Source organism: Suillus subalutaceus, assembly GCF_016647625.1.
Source record: "Suillus subalutaceus strain FC151 chromosome Unknown DFJ58scaffold_37, whole genome shotgun sequence".
NCBI lineage: Eukaryota > Fungi > Basidiomycota > Agaricomycetes > Boletales > Suillaceae > Suillus > Suillus subalutaceus.
The window spans coordinates 210,705-228,870 of NW_024540286.1; the positions used below are offsets into that span (position 1 = coordinate 210,705).

An 18,166-nucleotide genomic window follows, 5' to 3' on the forward strand; every position below is an offset into this window, starting at 1 on the left:
GCCTGCGCACAAGAAGGGCGATCCTGCCAAGAAGGAGAACCAGACGACGCCCTCCACCCCTACACACCCTCCATCCCTCACATATCGCATCTGGACAGAGCTGGTGCTCAGGTCCGCACTTGGTGTCTCCTTATCGGAGCTCAAATGCCAACTAGACTCGGATCGTTGGGAGGTGTTCCTGGAGGAGGCGGTGGAGCGGTTACAGATGTATGCAAAGGTGTCGTCTCGTTTGGCTCTGTGACGTATGGCGTCCAGACAATCCCCCGGGTTCGTAAACTCAATCAGAAACAAATCAAAGTGAGTTTTATTTTAGTTTATTTACCATTTCTTACCCTTGTCTGGCTCCCCCAGCGACTCACCTCCGAGTCATCACACTCTCTGATGTTCAGACTCTGCGGTATCATTCGGGCCCCTCTTAAACGTGCTGAGTGACCTAGGTTTAGCAGTCAGTCTGAACATCTTGGTATGGCAGGAAGATGCTAGTAAGGGACTACGAATATTTTGTACAGTCTTCAACATTCTGCTAGTCGCGGTCCGCATAGGCGCTCACTTATCTCTATGTCACATTACAATACCCAACACAGTCTAAAGCATTCCTCTCAATTCCTGTACCCGTTGACAATCTCGCACCAGACATGGAGGCTTGTTCTCAATACATACTTGGATACTTATGATGTTCATCCTGTCATCTCCAAACCAATGAAAGTTCGTGGAGGCCCGAAAGGTTGGTTTGTTGTGAAGCCAGGGTTCATGGCCGGAAGAGCTCGAATGTTACCGATGGTGGCGACCTTGCACGCGAGAAGATGAGGATTGTTAGTATGAAGACGAAAAGTGGTGGGACCAACGCACTTGTCATCGAATACATCGAATGTGCAAAGCAACGCCGATGGCGCAACTTGATGCGAACGCGAACTCGACGCACCAACATGTGTGTGTGGTTTCGGGTTTACAGGTGCAGCTCCTCATTTTGTTGAGTACATCGGAAAGCCAGGTATTCCATCATGATCCAATAGGTTGAGTCACTGCTCTCCAGCGACAATCCATTGCCTCCAACTCTAAATTTACACATCCTCTATCCTATAAACGACATGCATCAAACAAGCACCACACTATCCAACACCGAAAACCCAGCCGCAACCCCGCCCTCATTACTCTCTGTCCCCTTGGTCCTCACAAGCCATCCCACCTCCCTCTCTACCACCTCCCCCTCTCCAAACAACGCATACCCAAAAAAGCCTAGCTCAGAGATAACCTCTGCGCGTACGACTTTCTTCTCTGTGCTCGCGTTGTCCGTACCCGAACTCGACGGAGATGCGCGCACGAGGTAACCGCTTACCCCGCGTGGCGTCTCGATCATCTCCATTGCAATCCAGGCTTCGCGCTCTTCAGCGGGCAGAGCGTCTAGGAACGTAGGAATGGCTTCGCGGTAGACGTTGTTCCCACCTCCCTCACGCTGAGGTTTTAACACGAGCGACGGGGCCTTAAGGTGGGCGAGACGTGTTCCGGGCGGTGCGTTTCCTTGTCCTTGTCCTGAAACCGGGAGGTGATCAAGCGCAGCGGCGATATCAGCATCCTCTGAGTCGAGCGCCCACATGCCCATCCAGGTGGCCCGGATGTCTGCTGCGTGCGCTGTGAGATCAAGAGCGCGTGTGCCCCATTTTGCGCATTCGTTACTGAGGAAGCGCTCGAGTACCCCGGGGCGCGTGAGTGCTTCTTGGACTTTCTTCCCGCCTGCAAGTTGGAGGGGAAGAGATGGGCATTTGATAGCGCGGCTGCGCTCCAGGAGGAAACGCGTCTCGTAGTAGGAGGGTGACGGGAAGTCGGAGGGGGTGTAGGATGCGCGGAAGTAGATGGTGGAGATTTCGTACGGTGAGGGATTGGTTGGGGAAGGGATGGTGATGGTGAGTGCTTGCGTGGAGGGGTCGAGGGATGCAGAAACGGCTAGGTCGGCGAGTGTTTGACGGACGACGTGGATTTGATGCCTGTCGTGCTGGATTAGTCTGTAGATGGTAGGAGATATGGGGATTTACTTTTCGAGCAATTCATACTCTAGCCATCGTTGGTCGAAAACGTTGCGTTCGTTGGGTTGCACGACGAACAAGATGCGCGCGCTGGGTCGGCGTGAGTTCACGAATACATGCATACTTGAACGAAGTTAGAACTGACTCTCGAACGCCATACGCCTCGTGAGCCTTGGCAAGACCTTCAGCGAGACCAGAGGTGGTGTTGTTCTCTGGAAAATTGTCTGCAGTAAGATGTGGAGATGCAGAAAAGTAGGATGTAGATGCCAGGATATTCCTATGCCGCATCAGTTTCTACAAAAGATACCAAGGAAACTGAACACACCTATGCATAGCAGCCGCACGCTCAGAAAGCGGACCAAAGGACGAAGATATAGTATTAAACTCGACCTGCTTCAGTGCAAGTCTATCTTCCGCAGCATGCAACATATAATCCGATCTAAATAGGCCGAGGTGCAACGGCTACGTGCCATTAATGCCCCGCCATGCAGCAGAAGAAAGAAGTCTCAGACCCACTTGTACTACGCTGTGCTCCCTGATCTTCTTCCATCCCCTCCACAGCGTCCCAGTGAACTCATCCGCCTTGCCTACGGCCCTCCTCGGCGCCCATCACTGTATCTAAGAATTGGGTATCCATCGCTACGCGTGCGTAGAGCACGTTATATACACTCTGTAGCCCTCTTGCAGCCTGGAATTGCGCACGGGGGAAGGGCGCGGGAATGAGTGAGAGGGGGGCATGGATCGCGGTGGTTGGTATGCGTGGTTGGGTATTGGATGGTAATCGGGAAGGTGGAAGGTATAGTAATCCATGCGAGAGCGCGTATGTTGTTTGCGGCGAGGGTCAGAGCTTCTAATTGCTCTGGAGTTAGCTGTGGAGGCCAGGCAGCGAAATTGAAGGAGGCCATCAATGAACGCGGTTGCGTACCAACGAATTATAAGATAAGCACAGCAGGCATTAATTGATATAAGAATCCCGAACATACAGTCTCACGTATATGTGCACTAGTGCTCAAGCGCTCAAGGTTCAGTCCTTCTGGTGCAACGGGGTAGCTTTCGACGTCAAGCGGGACCGGTCCGTCTTGCATTTGCTGCTTCATCATTAAGTCGTCGCACTCAGAGCAGTTCGCGTTGCACTCCCACTGCACCATCACGTCCGTTATAAGCTCCCTAGTGTGAGGATCCCTATTAAATCTGTATATATATAAGGGTTTGATGGGGAACGTTGGTTTTCAGTGATGAATCTAGTATAAACCCTAACCTCAGCGATTACACAGCCTGCAGAAACTTGAAGACAAGTCCGACGTCTGTAAATTTAAGCCTCGGCTGATGCTGAATAGCAATGAACAATTTGAAAAAATCACAGTGCTCCGACTGAAAATGCACAATGGTCATTCCACCAGTGACTGTTGAGAGGTTATTGTAAAATTGTTTGAACGACGTTGTCCGTCTGTAAATCCACCTTGTTCGAGTTGAGAACCAAGTACTAGCACTGTGGCCACATGTGAAATGCTGAGTTCTGTTTGTCCAAACAAGCCTGACTGAAAATCTCTCTCAGGACCGCGATGCTCTTGTCGAAGTGTCTCCACAATACAACAAACAATAAACGCGCGGTCAACATACAGGTCCGTGCGCTGTGTGGCAGGCACACTGGTCGGACTTTGAAGGTGTAGGGCCATTCAACAAAACTGTCGCGTCGAGACGAACCACCCAACATATCTTCCTTCCGCTTCAACACTTGAAATATCTCAGATTCAACACTCTCAGCGATGTCCGACAACGAGGGAACCACTAAAAAGAGCGGTTATCGCCTGGAATACGCGAGTTCTGCCAGATCCAAATGCAAAGGTGCGGCATGGCATATTATTTGTTGACTTTGTGTGTTGTTCATACAGTTTCATTGACAGGTCCCAAACCCTGCGCTGGTGCGCACAGTTAATTGTAATAATATATTTCACCATCTAACATTTACTACAGGCAGTTCAAATCGCTAAAGGGGAGCTTCGTGTTGGCTCTGTCGTCGATTTCAGGGGCAACACCAGCTAGTGGGTTACATATCATACTCAAAGACTACTTTCTAACACTCGTTCGGCAGCTCATGGCGCCATTGGGGTTGCACGACCGCCAAGATTATATCCAACATGAAATCTCAATTTGAATCCGCCGATGAGCTCGATGGTTTTGACGACCTCAAAGACGAAGACAAAGAACGCCTCCGCAAGGCATGGGAGGAAGGCAAGGTTTGCTGACGAGGATATCCCAGAAACAGCAAGGAAAGCTCCTGGGGAAGAGGTTGAAGAAGACGAAGAGAAGCCCAAGAAGAGGGCATCAGCAAAAGCCAAGAAAGACGCAGGTGGAGAGGATGGTGAGAAGCCAAAGAGAAAACGTGCACCTGCAAAGGCCAAGAAAGTGGAGGATGAGGGAGATGAAGATGCTGAAGACAAGCCAAAGAAGGCTCCTACGAGGAAGCCTCGGGTAAAGGTACGATATTTTCAGAACTCTGAATGTCTTAATTCTTACTTTGTCTTTTACAGAAAGCTGCAGCTTCGTCAGACGCCGAAGATAAGGGAGAGTCTGAGGAGAAACCTAAGAAGCGTGCACCTGCGAGAAAACCTGCTGCCGAGAAGAAAGTAGCTGAGAAGAAGGCTCCAGCAAGGAAGCGAGTTACTAAGAAGAAAGTATGTATAAAACTAGTTTCTACTCTACGTGAACTCATCTTGCATGATTTCTAGGATGAAGAGGAAGAATCCGGTGAGGACTTTGCAGAGGCGATTGCAGAGGTTCAGGAGGAGGAGGAGGATGCAGAAGAGTCTAACAAGAAGCGCAAGGTCAGCAAGCTTCTGTTCTTCCAAAGGGATTGACTAAACTTCTTTACAGCGACCCGCTTCTTCGAAGCCAGCATCCACTGCCAAGAAAGCAAAGGTAGCTTCCAAGGCAAAGAAGTCGAAGGAAGTTCTTGAAGAGGAAGAAGACAATGAGTAGATCCTTATCCTTATGACGCTCTCTTTTATCCATTCCCTCGAGTGTTCACCAGGTATCCACGATTTCACGCATTCATAACATTGCCAGTTGTTGATGTAACTTGTTTGAATTCTCTTGTATGCTGTTGAGTAATTTAAGCCCCGCATTGACTGTTCAATCACCAGTGTGTTATTAAAGTCGTGATTGATGCATCGATGAGCTTAGGTCCGGACTCCAACTGTTCAAATGCGCGCCATTTTTCTCTCCTAAACACACCCAGCCGCACCATCCAGCGCCACCCTATAGTACTCCAGTCATGACCGTATACACCCTTCAGCACCTCTCCGCGCTCATCCAGCCGTCCAGCGAGCTCAACTGCACAATCCAGCCCTGCACTCTCACCTTGGTCCGTCTTGGTTCCTGGAGGCTAACAAGAACGGGCGACAAGCGTGCTCGACGTTGTCCGGGAGATTATGTTGCCCACCACGCGTTAACGTCGGAACTTATGCAAATCGTTTGTGGCACTTAGACTGTAGCACTTTTTGTTGAGTTCAATTACATCGGCTAGTGTCACTATTGGATTCATAACAATGTCATCTCCAGCTTCGCATGTAGGGTGCCCTCGCGGTCTACATATTCAGTCTTACTATAACAGCATGTCAGTCGGTTCGAGTTGTCAAGGAGAAATGTAAAAGTGTCTCCTCGATTATAAACAGACTTACTCGTGCATTACCCAATCGCCCAGCTCTTCCGATATGCGCCAAGTCATTTTGGGAGGAGGCACATAGTCAATGCGCTCGGTGGATCTTTAGTAGCCATTGGCCAACGGAAGCACAAGGGATAGAGTTCATTGTGGATGATAAGACAATCAGTGCACCGCAATTCGTGGAGTCAGACCAAATTCAACCTACCGCCAAGGTGCAAGAGCCAGAAAGTTTGTGCCTGTCAATGTCAATGGAATTTTCAGCGCTTCAGGCGGGGTTGCACGGCCAGGTTTCCGGCTGTGTGCCTCGATCAAAAGTACAGCGTCAAGACGCGCTGGATGGCTATGCTGACAAAGACCAATCTCGGCGCTCCATAATCCATTACTAGGCTTTAGCAAGGCAAAGCGAAACCACCACATGCGTCCTGCAAGGGGTTCCATCACATCAATGAAGGAACAAAGCGATGGAGACGTGGACTACACACCCCCTGCAACAAATTCGTGGTACCACTTATTTCCAGTAGCAGTGCGCAGACGTTTCTGGAACATCCTGATTCCCAAAACAACATTGAACTGGTTGGTGAATTCATCACATGTGTGTACCTGAATCCCATCGGGCAGGCAACCTAAAAGGCCTCTCAAACGTATTTGTTCACTTCCTAGTATCCAAATAAGTGGTCTCTCCAGTGGACATTATTGTGTGCTACTTACGACGTCCAAGGTTTAGCTGCATAAACATTGCATGGTTACTGGTTATCATGCATGCAATGCGCAAGTCGGACGTGCAAACAGGGGAATAGCAGGAAATGAACTTGTTAAACGCCCGAACAGCTTGTGGCCGATTATTCACAATTGCCCAATACAGTGCTGTGTGGCCCTCAATGTTGAGTTGTGTCAGGATGTTGGCGAGCTCGGCAGCTGGGAGAGCAGCAGCGCAGGCATTAAGATTTGGGGTCACAGAAGAAGGGTTGAAATTAGGGGCTAAGACAATTATTAGTGGGATTCAAAGCTGGTCTTGAAACTTCCCTGAAAGCGTTAACAAACATGCAAACTTTTCGGAACCTCGGCAGCAGGCATCGGAGTCTGAAATCAAAACTTCATGCTACACATGAACGATGCCCCCAATACACCCATCCGCTGTAAGACGTTCAGCACACCTCCAACAGCTTTCTCAAATATCTGCTGGTCTGAATATGAGCCAGTTCCAACCACCACTGCAACCACCACAACCACCGCAACCACCGCAACCACCGCAACCTTCACGTGGCAGGGGGAGGGCTAGGGCTAGGGCGAGGGCGAGGGGGTACCACTATTGTGACTCGTGGGAGGGGAGGGGGAGGAGGAGGAGGAGGAGGAGGTACCGACCATCCAGACCCCCCCCCCCCCCCAATATCAACATGCAGCAGATCTGAATGATGGAGATGCCACTCCGACTCCTGGGGATGATACCAACTTTGCCCCTTCCAAGATCAGATGGGAAACTGTCAACCATGATCGCACTACCCCTCTTGTATCCTGGCTTGCTGTACATTCACCCGACTGTCGCATACTCTTCTCCGACAACAAAAAGCAATGCGACATGACGATCAGCACTGATCGTCCTTCTGGCAGGAGTAAAGCCGAAATCCACCTTGTAATCACCAAACATATCTTCGCCAATGACCCGGTATATGGGCCCCAGTATGCTGTAGAAGAGAATAGGCCAAAGTTTGGACAAGCTGTTGCCAATCGCCTCGCATAGTATGTACTTTGTTCCCATCTCATCTGTACATACTAATGACAAAATCTCAGTCTCAGGGGGAAGTATAAGGCTGCAATTGCTCGGTTTGGGATGACTGGTGCTGGCGTCAACCCTCTCGACCCTCAGGCTAAAGTAAATCTCCGAGGTAAGTTTTGTTTTAAATTATTTAAATTATCTTATCAAACTAGAAAAACCACAGTGCAAGTAGCATCTGAATTTCCGTGGTTCGAAGACCTTGATGCATTGTGGAAGGACAACCCTGCCTTTTCTCTGAAGACCTTCTCCTCTGTTCCTGGCAAAGATCGTGCTGGTGGCCTCCACACGCTCACCCAACCTAAAACCAAACTGATTGCCTCTAGCTCTGCGGTACGCTCACAACCAAAGGGGAAAGAGAGGGCTTTAGATTTTGATCCTGATGACATTGTGGATGATGACGCTCCTCGCGCTACCACCTCTAACATACGCAACCCTCCTGCTGACAGCGCCCCACCTGCCACCTTTACTGAGGCCTATGACCCTGCTCATGACAACTATGACCCTACATATAACGACTACGACCCTGTGCCTGAAGAGTTGGACTACACAATGGGTGAGGGAAATTGGGATGGTGGCGCTGAGGACTTGGAGATGGAGGAAGATAACTATGGGGATCAGAGCGATACTCAACGGCGTCTAAGCAGCAAACGCCCATACCAAACATCCCCCTCACCCCCCCTACCTTCAAGCCATTAAATCATGCCTCTGAGTATGATCGCTGTGAAGCGGCTTTCACTGGCAAGTCTCATGTCAGTCGTGCCATGAATCAGTGGCCCCCCTTGTGCAAAAAAGCCAGCATCTATGGCATCCTCATCATCCAATACCCCCAGCTCATCTGCACGGACGTTCTCTTCATCATCCCGTGTAGACTCACAGCCCTCACGCTGACAAACTCAGCACAAGCGCAACCTTTCAGGGCGCGTTCAATTGGGAACATCAGATGTGCTTGACCAGGTGGGGTCTCTCACTGACGATATGAGTTACATCTACTCTGCAAAGGCAGCTTCCTCTGAGTATAAAATCGCCAAAGTCAATGCTCTCCGCCAAGAGCGCGAGCTCCAATTCCAACGAGACCAGGGTGCAATAGAGCGTGATGAAGCTGCTTCAGTGCACGCCCGGTCACAGGAGGCAAAGGCACTCGAGCTTCGTCTTCTCAAAGCACAGGCCAAAGTTCAGTCTGAGAAGGCGGCTGCCCTTCGCCTTGAAATCGAGTTGATCAACCTGAAAGAAGTGTCTTCGTCAAAGGGGGGTTCCTCGTCCACTTAATTCATAATACATTTGTCTTTCATTCGCATCACGTTGATATGCGCATTCCTAATCTCATTGTTGTATGTCCATGCTTTACATGTTGTATATGTCCCTACTGTTACCTGTTGCGCCTTGTCTGCTCCTGCTCTGCCTGCCTCCGCCTCTCAAGTGTGACAAGCAAGTGGTCCATCAACCGACTGCGAGACGCCTGTCCAGGAGTTCCTGCGTATGTCGTATCACCGGCTCCGCCCTCGCCAACATCCTCCTCCTCCTGCTCCTCTACAGACCCATCCTGCCTCCTGGCCCAATCTGTAGTGTCAATGCAACGCCGTTCCTCGAACCGGATGACCATATTATGGAGGATCAAGCAGCACATGATCCAGTACGAAGTGTACTCGAGGTGCTTCTCGGTCTGTATCGGATGTCGAAGCTCGCGGAGGGACTGAAAACGGCCTTTGAGCGCCGCAAAGGCATGCTCGATACGAACACGGACCTAAGTCCAAAAATTAGTAAGTACACGCAACGAAAAAAATAATACACATACCGTAGACAGATTAAAGTTGAATTTTTTTTGCTCCCACTTCAGTGCACCATTGCGTGGCTTCTTGAATGGCACAATGCACCAGGTCTCCAAAGGGTAAGCGCTATCGGCCCAGATCCAGTGCTCGTCTCCAAGGAGCGTCTCATGCTCTTGAAAAACGCGTGTTGAGTGGAAAGCATATGCGTCGTGTGCGCTACCGACGTGGCCGATTGAATAATCCACTATAAGGAGGTTATGAGGCATTACCACTACCTATAAGAGGTCTATCAGTTGAAATTTGAGAAGAAAAACGACATACCTGGCAATTGAGGGAGAAATCGGACTTGCGGTTGTAAAACGTGTCTCCGAAGAGCCCCGGCTTATAGCAGAGGTTAACCATAGAGCCATCTGTAGCAAAGATACCGTTACGCCATTGTGGGCAGATCTTCGAGACATAGTCTCGGGCACAAGCAGCGTCATTCGAAGTGAGACTTGGGAAGAAGATGAATTTGTCATGATGCTCGAGTAGAGCGATCATGACACGATTGGTGCAGTTAGTAACTGATCCGACGCTAACACCCGCCCATTGGCAGACATATTCGTTAGCCTATCGCATTGCCGTAGTGACCTGCACAATTTAGAAATATTGCAAGCTGTAAGGCGATGGGAAGCTGACGGTTGTTCGAGTGGTTTTGGAAAATGGGACTATCGCTGATATAGTCGAGGATGTCATCGAAAACGTCAGGGTATACACGCAATTTCTGGCAAAAGAGATCTGGGCGATGGGCAGCAAAATGAGGTAAGAGCTGAATCTGCGGCGCACGCATGGGGGGCTCGTCAGGGCGATGGAGGACTCATGCTCTCTCTATTTCATCATGAAGCGCTACAATATCTCCCAAAAGGCGCAGAAAGTGTAGATCAATATCGGAGGAGTCGGTACTTGAGTTAGTTGAACCGTCAGACATAGCCTATCTGATAGAGGAGATATTGGAGATATAATCATAGGACTTAGGATTGAGCTATCGGAGCCAGATGATTCAGAATCTTCTGTATTACGTCTAGCATGCTCTATACGAGCCAATGCAACTTGCAGCGAAGCAGCGTCTAGCTGGTGTAAGAGGTCTTGACGCACGGATGTTCGAGGCATTGCGTCTAACCCTAACCCCTAATCGTCGACTTGTATGCGTGGCTAAGGTAATCGAGCGGAGTTTAAATTCACACTTTGAAAAATTTTCGCAATTCTTTCAAACACGTTTCAACGCGCTTTCAGCGTGTTTCTTGAATATTCAAAATTTTACTTTGAATCCCACTATTGAATGGGACTTGTTGAGATTGTTTCATATGAAGGAGGTGCGGTAGCAATGGAATTACTGTCATCAAAGGCTTTGGAATTGGTTGTCATTGCAAGTGGTAGAGTGCAAGATTGAAATAGGGGGTTAAATTAGGCTCGTGACCAGCCTGGCGTATACTACCACGGATGCTCGAGTGGCATAGCCCTACGCAGAAATCACACCATCTCAAAAACGCACGTACTAGGCAGAATTTAGGGTTAAATGTGATTCCCCTGTCGGGTATTACTACCTTGCTTGACAAGGTTTCTGGGACCCCCTTTTTCCCACCTTCCCCAACTTCTGAATCATTACAACGCAAAGGTGGAGTTCTTCCATCTGCACCACTTGGATGACTATACCGTTTTTGCCACTGATTATGGCTTTGTGGAGTGTAATCTGTCTTCTTTTGTGGTTCCTTGGCTTGAGGATGCTTATGTGTCGAATGGCTCCTTCCATCCAGCCCAAGGTTTAACACTCGCACTATATGACTGTCATCTCCTGCCTGACTTCCCGTATACACGGGCGTCTAGTTCATTCTCTGTCGTCATACAACTATGTGCCCGATAAGCACAACTGGACACCGCACAGGTGCGGTATCGTCGTTTTTGTGATACGCCACCTTGGTGTCATTTCAGCTGTGATGCCTTTGAGAGCTCACACCACAAGTACATTCACTCTCTGCCCGGCCTTTTCGCCTATCCGTCGTGCGCATGGTGTTCAGCTCTGTGACAAGATTTTCTCGCTCCTTGAGGGCAATTATCTTGATCTGGAAAGATTTGGTGGCTCTCCACCAGCTTAAGCTTGACTGATATATATGCTGGTAGGCTCATTACTAAACGATGGTGTTGACACGTACACCACTGACATCGTAATGATGCGTGTCATTTCTCCGCCCACTCCTCGTCCCGGAACACCTCGCAAGGGAACTGTCTCTTTTAATCCAAATGAGTCACCAACCAAAAGGAACCGTAACTGATGTGAGTGGATGCATCTTTACTGCAACCACACAGTGCTTACTTCCTTGTAGTGCAGTTTTCGATCCCAATGAGTCGCCAACCAAAAACTTGTAACTGTAAGTAGGTCCATAACTTACCAGTCATGTTAATTGGTCAAGCAAGGTTTCTGCCGACGCAGGCGGCACTTCTCAAGTGTATTTCCTTGTTTTGAAGTTTTCACATGGGACATTGTGATCAATACTGCAGGCAAGTCATCACATTATATGGATCAGTGGTGATCGATGAAGTTCCAGAAAGTCCCGAATCTCGAAAGGCCCATTAATGGATGTGATCCAAATTCGAGGTGTCGATGCCCTGAGCGCCTAGCTGGGCCTATTTTATTCCTCATTTTAAGCCATTAAGACTCGTATGTGACTGCACTAGTACTTGTGTCAAGATAGGAAAGAAAGACTCTGATCGGAGGACGGAACAAAAGTGCAGCAGTCAATTTGTCGTATGTGAAAGGTTGCCGAGGTTCAAGAATCAGAAGGAGGAGAATGCAGAATAGTCTAACGTGAGGCGCAAGATCGGCAAGCTTCTGTTCTTCCAAAGGGATTGACTAAAGTCCTTTGTAGCAGCCCGCTTCTTCGCAGCCAGAATCCACTGCCAAGAAAGCAAAGGTAGCTTCCAAGGCAAAGAAGTCGAAGGAAGTTCTTGAAGACAGCGAGTAGATCATTCCTTTATCCGTATGACGCCCTCTTCTATCCATTCCTTCCAGTGCTCACCAGGGTATCCACGATTTCACGCATTCATAACATTGCCAGTCGCTGATTGAATGCTCTTGTATGCTGTTGAGTAATTTAAGCCCCACATTGACTGTTTAATCACCAGTGTGTTAAGTCGTGATTGATGCATCGACGAGCTTAGGTCCGGACTCCAACTGTTCAAATGCGCACCATCACGTCTTTATTTTGCTCTCCTAAACACATATCTCGAACCACTCTCAACCGCACTAGGATCCAGCGCCACCCTATAGTACTCCAGTCATGATCATGTACACCCTTCAGCACATCTCCGCGATCATCTAGCCGTCCAGCGAGTTCAACTACACAATCAAGCCCCACACCCTCACCTTGGTCCGTCTTGGTTCCTGGAGGCTAACAAGAACGGGCGACAAGCGTGCTCGACGTTGTTCGGGAGATTATGTTACCCACCACGCGTAGCGTCGGAAATTATGCAAATCGTTTGTGGCAATTAAACTGTAGCACTTTTTGTTGAGTTCAATTACATCGGCTAGTGTCACTATTGGATTCATAACAATGTCATCTCCAGCTTCGCATGTAGGGTGCCCTCGTGGTCTACATATTCAGTCTTACTATAACAGCACAACGTCAGTCGGTTCGACTTATTAAGGAGAAATGTAGGAAATGCCTCCTCAATTGACAAACAGACTTACTCGTGCATTACCCAATCGCCCAGCTCTTCCGATATGCGCCAAGTCATTTTGGGAGGAAGCACATAGTCAATGCGCCAGGTGGAACTTTAGTAGCCATTGGCCAACGGAAGCACAAGGGATAGAGTTCATTGTGGATGATAAGACAATCAGTGCACCGCAATTCGTGGAGTCAGAACAAATTCAGCCTACCGCCAAGGTGCAAGGGCCAGGAACTTTGTGCCTGTCAATGTCAATGGAATTTTCAGCGCTTCAGGCGGGGTTGCACGGCCAGGTTTCCGGCTGTGTGCCTCGATCAAAAGTACAGCGTCAAGACGCGCTGGATGGCTATGCTGACAAAGACCAATCTCGGCGCTCCATAATCCATTACTAGGCTTTAGCAAGGCAAAGCGAAACCACCACATGCGTCCTGCAAGGGGTTCCATCACATCAATGAAGGAACAAAGCGATGGAGACGTGGACTACACACCCCCTGCAACAAATTCGTATTGCAAACGGTTTCCAGTAATAGTGCGCAGGCGTTTTTGAAATATCCTGATTCGCATAACAACGTTGAACTGGTTGGTGGGTTCATCGCATGTATGCACCCGAATCTCATCTGGCGGGCAACCTAAACAGCTTCTCAAACGCCTGTCTTCGATGGCTAGCATCAAAATCAGTGGTCTCTCCGGTAGACATTACTGTGTACTGCTTACTACTTGCAGAACTTAGATGTGCAAACATTGCATTGTTGCTGGTTATCATGAATGCAATGCACAAGTCGGACGCGCAAACAGAGGAATAAGTGCTACCGGAAATGAACTTCTCAAACGCCCAAAAAGCTTGTGGCCGATTATTCACAATGGCCCAACACAGTGCTGTGTGGCCCTCAATGTTGAGATGTGTCAGGATGTTGGAGAACTCGGCAGCTGGGAGAGCAGCAGCGCAGGCATTGAGATTTGGGGTCACGGAAGAAGGGTTGAAATTAGGGGCTAAGACAATATCACGGATGCGAGATAGAACAGCTGCACGTTTCTGCTTCATGCGACGAAAGGAAAATATGGATGATTGATTGCATTGAATGGGATTTGCTGAGATCTTGTCATATGAAGGAGGTGCAGTAGCAATGGAACTACTGTCATCAAAGACTTTGGAATTGGTAGTCATTGATATTGTGGCAAGTGGTAAAGTGCACAAGATTGAAATAGGGGTCAAATATGATGACAACATTTTTTCCTGTCGTTTTGAAGTTTTCGTAAATACAGTGTAACGACCAATTCTGAGTACGGGGAACTGTGATGAATACTACAGGCAAGTTAGCGCATTATATGGATCAGTGATGAAGTTCCAGAAAGTTCCGAATCTCGAAAGGCCCATCAATATTTGGATGTAATCCAAATTCGTCGAAGGCGTCGATGCCCTCGGCGAGCGCCCAGCTAGGCCTATTTTATTCCTCCTCATTTGAAGCTATTAATGGATTTTACGACTCGCATGTGACTGCACTGCTTATGTCAAGATAGGAAAGAAAGATGAGCGGAGGACAGAACAAAAGTGCAACAGTCAACTCATCATGTATGAAATGTTGTATCTTCGGACAGATTTGTCGGAAACGACAGGTTCATGATGCCACTCTTCCGAACGGGCTCAAAGACTGGAGGGTTGGGTCTAAGATAAAGCAGTATGTACGTAGGTGTGATATCTGTAATCATATAACAGTCTCAAGGGCCTCGCCATCAGCCGGAGACTCCCCCGATTCCGTGAAAGATCTCCGGAGAGCAGCGATCTCCTCGTCGCTCCTGAACAACGTGCTCAGCTCGAATCTGTCATTGCACGCTATCCGGAACTCCTCGGCGCGTGGAGATTTCATTTCCTTCAAGTACGATAGTACCGCGAATGCAGCCTGCCCGTCGTATGTAAATGGGCGGTTCAGATAGAAGGGGTGAACACGGACCTCGTGATCAAGTTGGACGGGCTCCTTCAACGTTGTGAATAGTATGGAGTCAACCTCGTCTTGCGGTGCTTTCAATATTTGCGCGACTTTAGCATGTGCTACAATAGCCATCGGCGATGAAGAGTGTTTCTGGAGGTATTGGGAATTGAACAATTCAAGGGAAACCTCTGCTGGAAGTAGTGAGGCAATGGACTCAGCAAGCACTGGTCCGACCGGTGCGGGAATTGGCTCGGGCAATGAGGAAACTGGACTTCTGTCAGATAACAGCGTGAAGTTGCAACTAATCTTACCAGTGTTCCTCAGATGCGCTATCCGCGAGTGCAGATCCGGATGTTCGGAGTCCAGCGAATGGGCACGCGTGAGCATCCTAACTGCTTGCAAGTATTTCTCTGTCGCCGAATCAGACGCTTATCCCCTTGCTGCAGACTTCGACACGCGACTTACTTCGTCGAATAGCGACATCATATATCGCAAAGCAAATGTCCATATTTTGTGGCACAAGCTCTGATAGGCCAGTCAAATATTTGTCCGCGCGTTCGAGAGGGTCTTCGGCCAAGACCAGTTTCAGGCCTTCTGGATCATCGTCTCTCAGACGGGGGGGCTCAAGGCCTTTGTCTTCAGTCTGGGTAGCTGTGGCTGCGGAAAGAATGCGGCTGCGTAAAGAAGACAATGCAAAGGTTACAGAACGACGTGTTGATTCACCCTTTTTGCTGTTTGCACCGTCTCCTTCGGGCTGTCCCCTTACGAGCAGCTTTTTTTGCCTTGTTGATGGCTTTCTTGGAGGAAACGTCTGAGGCGGTTGTTTCTAGATCTGACAATCAGCTAATGACGATGAACTGCAACACATTACTCGCCTGCAGGTTGAAGACTAGGGCCGAGAGTCGCGTCGTCGTACAATGCAACCCATATCTTCAGAAACATCAGGATATTGTCTATATATACACATGTCAAAAACTCACTTGAACGGTGGCGACTGCTGCATGAATAAAGCCTGGATGTGACCGCACATTATCCTCCCATTTCAACATCCTGGAAAAGCGTATCATCAGCCAATTAAATCAAACCCACGGCGTACAATTCTGACTCGGTGTAAACATTGAGAATCGTTTTCCGTACAGAATACTGGTGGAATTCATACTGGTCTTCACGGAACGATTCGAAGACCTGTCGAGGGTCAAGCCTCCATGTCCAGACGAAGACACAAACTAAGTGAGCTCACTTTCTGTATTACATAGTACTTCTTTAAAGCAAGGTTGAGCTTGCCAGCCCGTCGATATGAATCACCCTGCTCGACAAGGTAATGCATTGCCTGCATCTCCTCCAGATCTACCGCTGCAGACGCCCCTCCCTAGGTCCGGAAATGAATGAACGACAAGAAGACATCTTCATGCCATGTGACACACTCACCCTCGTGAATTTGGAGAATATAGTGTCCGCCTCAGTAACCATGCCAGCCCTTAGCAAATATTTGCCCGTCTTTGTGTTAATAAACCTATCCTGCCCATCCAACAGACGAGCATCATTCATGGCCCTCGCAGCGCCATGCGGGTCGCCCGCCCGTTTGAGCGCGCGGGCTCGTGTCATATAGAGCTCTGGCAGTGTCGGAGTATGTGCTATTGCAACGTCCAATATTTCCAAGGCCTGTTTGTGCCGCCCTAGGTAGGAGTGATGCTGTGCGAGGAGATATAGCGCCCACAAGTGGGTTGTTGGTTCAACAGAATCACCGGTCGAAGGGGATGGGATCGCCAAGGTCGAACGAAACTCTTCCACGGTATCTTCGATTATTTGACGCTTGGCCGGATCCCTGTACAGCGGCTTAAGGTCAGCAAAGAGGGAGGGAATCCCTTTCGTGAGCGCGTTGGTCAGGTAGGGTTTGATTAGATCCTTGAATTCCTGTCCAGTGGCCACATGAAGAGCCAGTCGATGAGGAGCGGTAGCAAACTGGACATTGAAGTAGCCACGGAGCATTTCAAGCGCCTTTTCCCGATTTTCGTCAGTGACATTAGCTGGGAAACCGTCATTACACTAGATGAAAGTGTCACAAAGTAGCACCCACCAAGGTCGATGCCTTGATTAGCAAGGAACCCTTTGTAGTACTCGTAGCCATCGGCATTTTGTGACAGAAGCCAGCGCCAAGCAGCATCTGCCCGTTCCGTCCAAGCAGTCTTTTGGTCATCATCCGCGTTGCTTTCCTTCAGCTTTGTCAATAAGCGAGCTGTAAAGAATGAAGTTCTCTCAAGACATAAGCGGAATGTAATCACACCTTTCACCTCCGTGCCCGCCATGCGATCCAGGACAGAGCCGCCTTTGGTCCTGTCATGTGACTCGAGCATGTCTACCGCGGATTGGAAGTCGCCCATATCCTCCAGTATGCGAATGTGGTACATCAACAGCTCCGAGAATTCCACATCGTAAGATCCTACATTCTGCAGATACGCTATATGAGTGAGCAGCTACAATGATGTAAACGCACGTACCCGAAGAAACCCTTCAGTATATTCAAGAACTTGTTTTGCCTCAGCGAGGTTTCCATTAAGCTGATATGCGACCGCGAGACCGACCCAGTGATGTCGGTTGTAAGGCCGCAGGCGGAGAAGGTTATGACGTGTTTCTACCAGGCCTTCAAATTGACGCGTCTGCGTTTGAAGGACAGCAGTATCTCGCAGGATATTGAAGTTGTCCTTGATTCAAGCATTGAGACACGCCAGAACAACAAAGTTACCACTCAAGCGCACCTTATCAAACTTCAACGCCTGGATGTACGACTTGAGTGCATCCTCGTATTTGTGTTCGCTCTTCTGGATGAGCGCCCAGACGTGCCAGCAGATATGAGAAGACAGGTCCTTGCGCATGCCCTCCTTGACGAGATTGATGCCCTCATCGCGCTGGCCAAGGTGCACCAGAATCAGACCCTTCATGCACATTGTTTCTGCAGCACTGCAAATCAGCTATGAAAGGTGCGAGCGTCAGTTCAGGCTGACGTACCACCATGTTCGGGATACTTTTTGAGTATTTGATCGGCTGTCTTCCTGCCCTTGGTGAGCTGTCTGTTTTCATACTGGCTTAAAAGATCAGCGAATAGTTTCTTGTCCTTTTGTGCTAGAGTAGGTGGTGCCATTTGCTGGTGGTGTCCAAGTCGCTAAAGGCCAGCCTGAAGGGTATATGAGGTTCAGGGACGAGGCTGTTGCGTTTGCCTCACGTTGAGCGCGTGAAGAGTGCGTTGACGTTAGTTCGGAAGGTTTGCGTACTTGCTGTATGGAGAACGTTGACTGCAGTCAGCCTCATGGACC

The 18,166-nt window shown here is 49.0% G+C and overlaps 6 protein-coding genes across 6 annotated transcripts; 1 reads left to right on the forward strand and 5 right to left on the reverse strand.

The window, feature by feature from the left end:
• Positions 1–930: 930 nt before the first annotated feature.
• On the reverse strand, positions 931–3,077 carry DFJ58DRAFT_781647 (glutathione synthase). Its single transcript, XM_041389799.1, has 8 exons — positions 2,724–3,077; positions 2,635–2,701; positions 2,538–2,603; positions 2,347–2,483; positions 2,167–2,298; positions 2,031–2,111; positions 1,093–1,982; positions 931–992 (listed from the first exon to the last, which is right to left on the reverse strand). The coding sequence occupies exons 1-7, from the start codon at positions 2,924–2,926 to the stop codon at positions 1,094–1,096; spliced, it is 1,575 nt and encodes a 524-aa protein (XP_041245222.1). The 5' UTR covers positions 2,927–3,077; the 3' UTR covers positions 931–992; position 1,093.
• Positions 3,078–3,465: 388 nt separating this feature from the next.
• On the forward strand, positions 3,466–5,157 carry DFJ58DRAFT_781650 (poly polymerase and DNA-ligase Zn-finger region-domain-containing protein). Its single transcript, XM_041389800.1, has 9 exons — positions 3,466–3,522; positions 3,577–3,866; positions 3,926–3,943; positions 4,000–4,063; positions 4,114–4,258; positions 4,311–4,499; positions 4,553–4,696; positions 4,751–4,846; positions 4,896–5,157. Exons 2-9 carry the CDS (start codon positions 3,788–3,790, stop codon positions 4,998–5,000), a joined length of 840 nt encoding a protein of 279 aa, XP_041245223.1. The 5' UTR covers positions 3,466–3,522; positions 3,577–3,787; the 3' UTR covers positions 5,001–5,157.
• A 111-nt stretch (positions 5,158–5,268) lies between these two features.
• DFJ58DRAFT_744827 (uncharacterized protein) lies at positions 5,269–6,759 on the reverse strand (the record flags this gene model as incomplete). The annotated part of the gene is made up of 6 exons (XM_041387348.1): positions 5,269–5,625; positions 5,702–5,785; positions 5,891–6,107; positions 6,168–6,341; positions 6,394–6,663; positions 6,735–6,759. 6 exons carry the CDS (start codon positions 6,757–6,759, stop codon positions 5,562–5,564), a joined length of 834 nt encoding a protein of 277 aa, XP_041245224.1. The 3' UTR covers positions 5,269–5,561.
• Positions 6,760–10,625: 3,866 nt separating this feature from the next.
• Positions 10,626–11,658, reverse strand: DFJ58DRAFT_840369 (uncharacterized protein; the record flags this gene model as incomplete). The annotated part of the gene is made up of 6 exons (XM_041392611.1): positions 10,626–10,723; positions 10,757–11,084; positions 11,217–11,358; positions 11,415–11,530; positions 11,576–11,628; positions 11,652–11,658. 6 exons carry the CDS (start codon positions 11,656–11,658, stop codon positions 10,626–10,628), a joined length of 744 nt encoding a protein of 247 aa, XP_041245225.1.
• Positions 11,659–12,772: 1,114 nt separating this feature from the next.
• On the reverse strand, positions 12,773–14,209 carry DFJ58DRAFT_744828 (uncharacterized protein). The gene is made up of 4 exons (XM_041387349.1): positions 13,642–14,209; positions 13,416–13,589; positions 12,950–13,355; positions 12,773–12,868 (listed from the first exon to the last, which is right to left on the reverse strand). The coding sequence occupies exons 1-3, from the start codon at positions 14,153–14,155 to the stop codon at positions 13,135–13,137; spliced, it is 909 nt and encodes a 302-aa protein (XP_041245226.1). The 5' UTR covers positions 14,156–14,209; the 3' UTR covers positions 12,773–12,868; positions 12,950–13,134.
• A 144-nt stretch (positions 14,210–14,353) lies between these two features.
• Positions 14,354–18,134, reverse strand: DFJ58DRAFT_781685 (NMDA receptor-regulated protein 1-domain-containing protein). Its single transcript, XM_041389801.1, has 15 exons — positions 17,862–18,134; positions 17,612–17,805; positions 17,354–17,557; positions 17,140–17,302; positions 16,933–17,091; positions 16,284–16,882; positions 16,096–16,224; positions 15,961–16,040; positions 15,836–15,905; positions 15,731–15,785; positions 15,579–15,681; positions 15,321–15,529; positions 15,167–15,265; positions 14,877–15,121; positions 14,354–14,825 (listed from the first exon to the last, which is right to left on the reverse strand). The coding sequence occupies exons 1-15, from the start codon at positions 17,992–17,994 to the stop codon at positions 14,631–14,633; spliced, it is 2,637 nt and encodes an 878-aa protein (XP_041245227.1). The 5' UTR covers positions 17,995–18,134; the 3' UTR covers positions 14,354–14,630.
• Between the last annotated feature and the right edge of the window lie 32 nt (positions 18,135–18,166).

What these genes read in the sequence shown, in the direction of transcription:
- DFJ58DRAFT_781685 (XM_041389801.1), bottom strand. Translation starts at nt 17,994, where the DNA reads ATGGCACCACCTACTCTAGCACAAAAGGACAAGAAACTATTCGCTGAT. An exon ending in GGCGGGCACGGAGGTGAAAG is followed by an intron (nt 17,092 to 17,139) that starts GTGTGATTACAT and finishes CATTCTTTACAG; the next exon opens with CTCGCTTATTGACAAAGCTG. An exon ending in CGGTGCAAACAGCAAAAAGG is followed by an intron (nt 15,530 to 15,578) that starts GTGAATCAACAC and finishes TTCTTTACGCAG; the next exon opens with CCGCATTCTTTCCGCAGCCA.
- DFJ58DRAFT_744828 (XM_041387349.1), bottom strand. Translation starts at nt 14,155, where the DNA reads ATGTTGTCATCATATTTGACCCCTATTTCAATCTTGTGCACTTTACCA. An exon ending in ACATCTAAGTTCTGCAAGTA is followed by an intron (nt 13,590 to 13,641) that starts GTAAGCAGTACA and finishes TTTTGATGCTAG; the next exon opens with CCATCGAAGACAGGCGTTTG. An exon ending in ATACGAATTTGTTGCAGGGG is followed by an intron (nt 13,356 to 13,415) that starts GTGTGTAGTCCA and finishes AACCCCTTGCAG; the next exon opens with GACGCATGTGGTGGTTTCGC.
- DFJ58DRAFT_781647 (XM_041389799.1), bottom strand. Translation starts at nt 2,926, where the DNA reads ATGGCCTCCTTCAATTTCGCTGCCTGGCCTCCACAGCTAACTCCAGAG. An exon ending in ATACCCAATTCTTAGATACA is followed by an intron (nt 2,604 to 2,634) that starts GTGATGGGCGCC and finishes GCCGTAGGCAAG; the next exon opens with GCGGATGAGTTCACTGGGAC. An exon ending in GAGTATGAATTGCTCGAAAA is followed by an intron (nt 1,983 to 2,030) that starts GTAAATCCCCAT and finishes CCAGCACGACAG; the next exon opens with GCATCAAATCCACGTCGTCC.
- DFJ58DRAFT_781650 (XM_041389800.1), top strand. Translation starts at nt 3,788, where the DNA reads ATGTCCGACAACGAGGGAACCACTAAAAAGAGCGGTTATCGCCTGGAA. An exon ending in TTCAGGGGCAACACCAGCTA is followed by an intron (nt 4,064 to 4,113) that starts GTGGGTTACATA and finishes CTCGTTCGGCAG; the next exon opens with CTCATGGCGCCATTGGGGTT. An exon ending in AGCGAGTTACTAAGAAGAAA is followed by an intron (nt 4,697 to 4,750) that starts GTATGTATAAAA and finishes CATGATTTCTAG; the next exon opens with GATGAAGAGGAAGAATCCGG.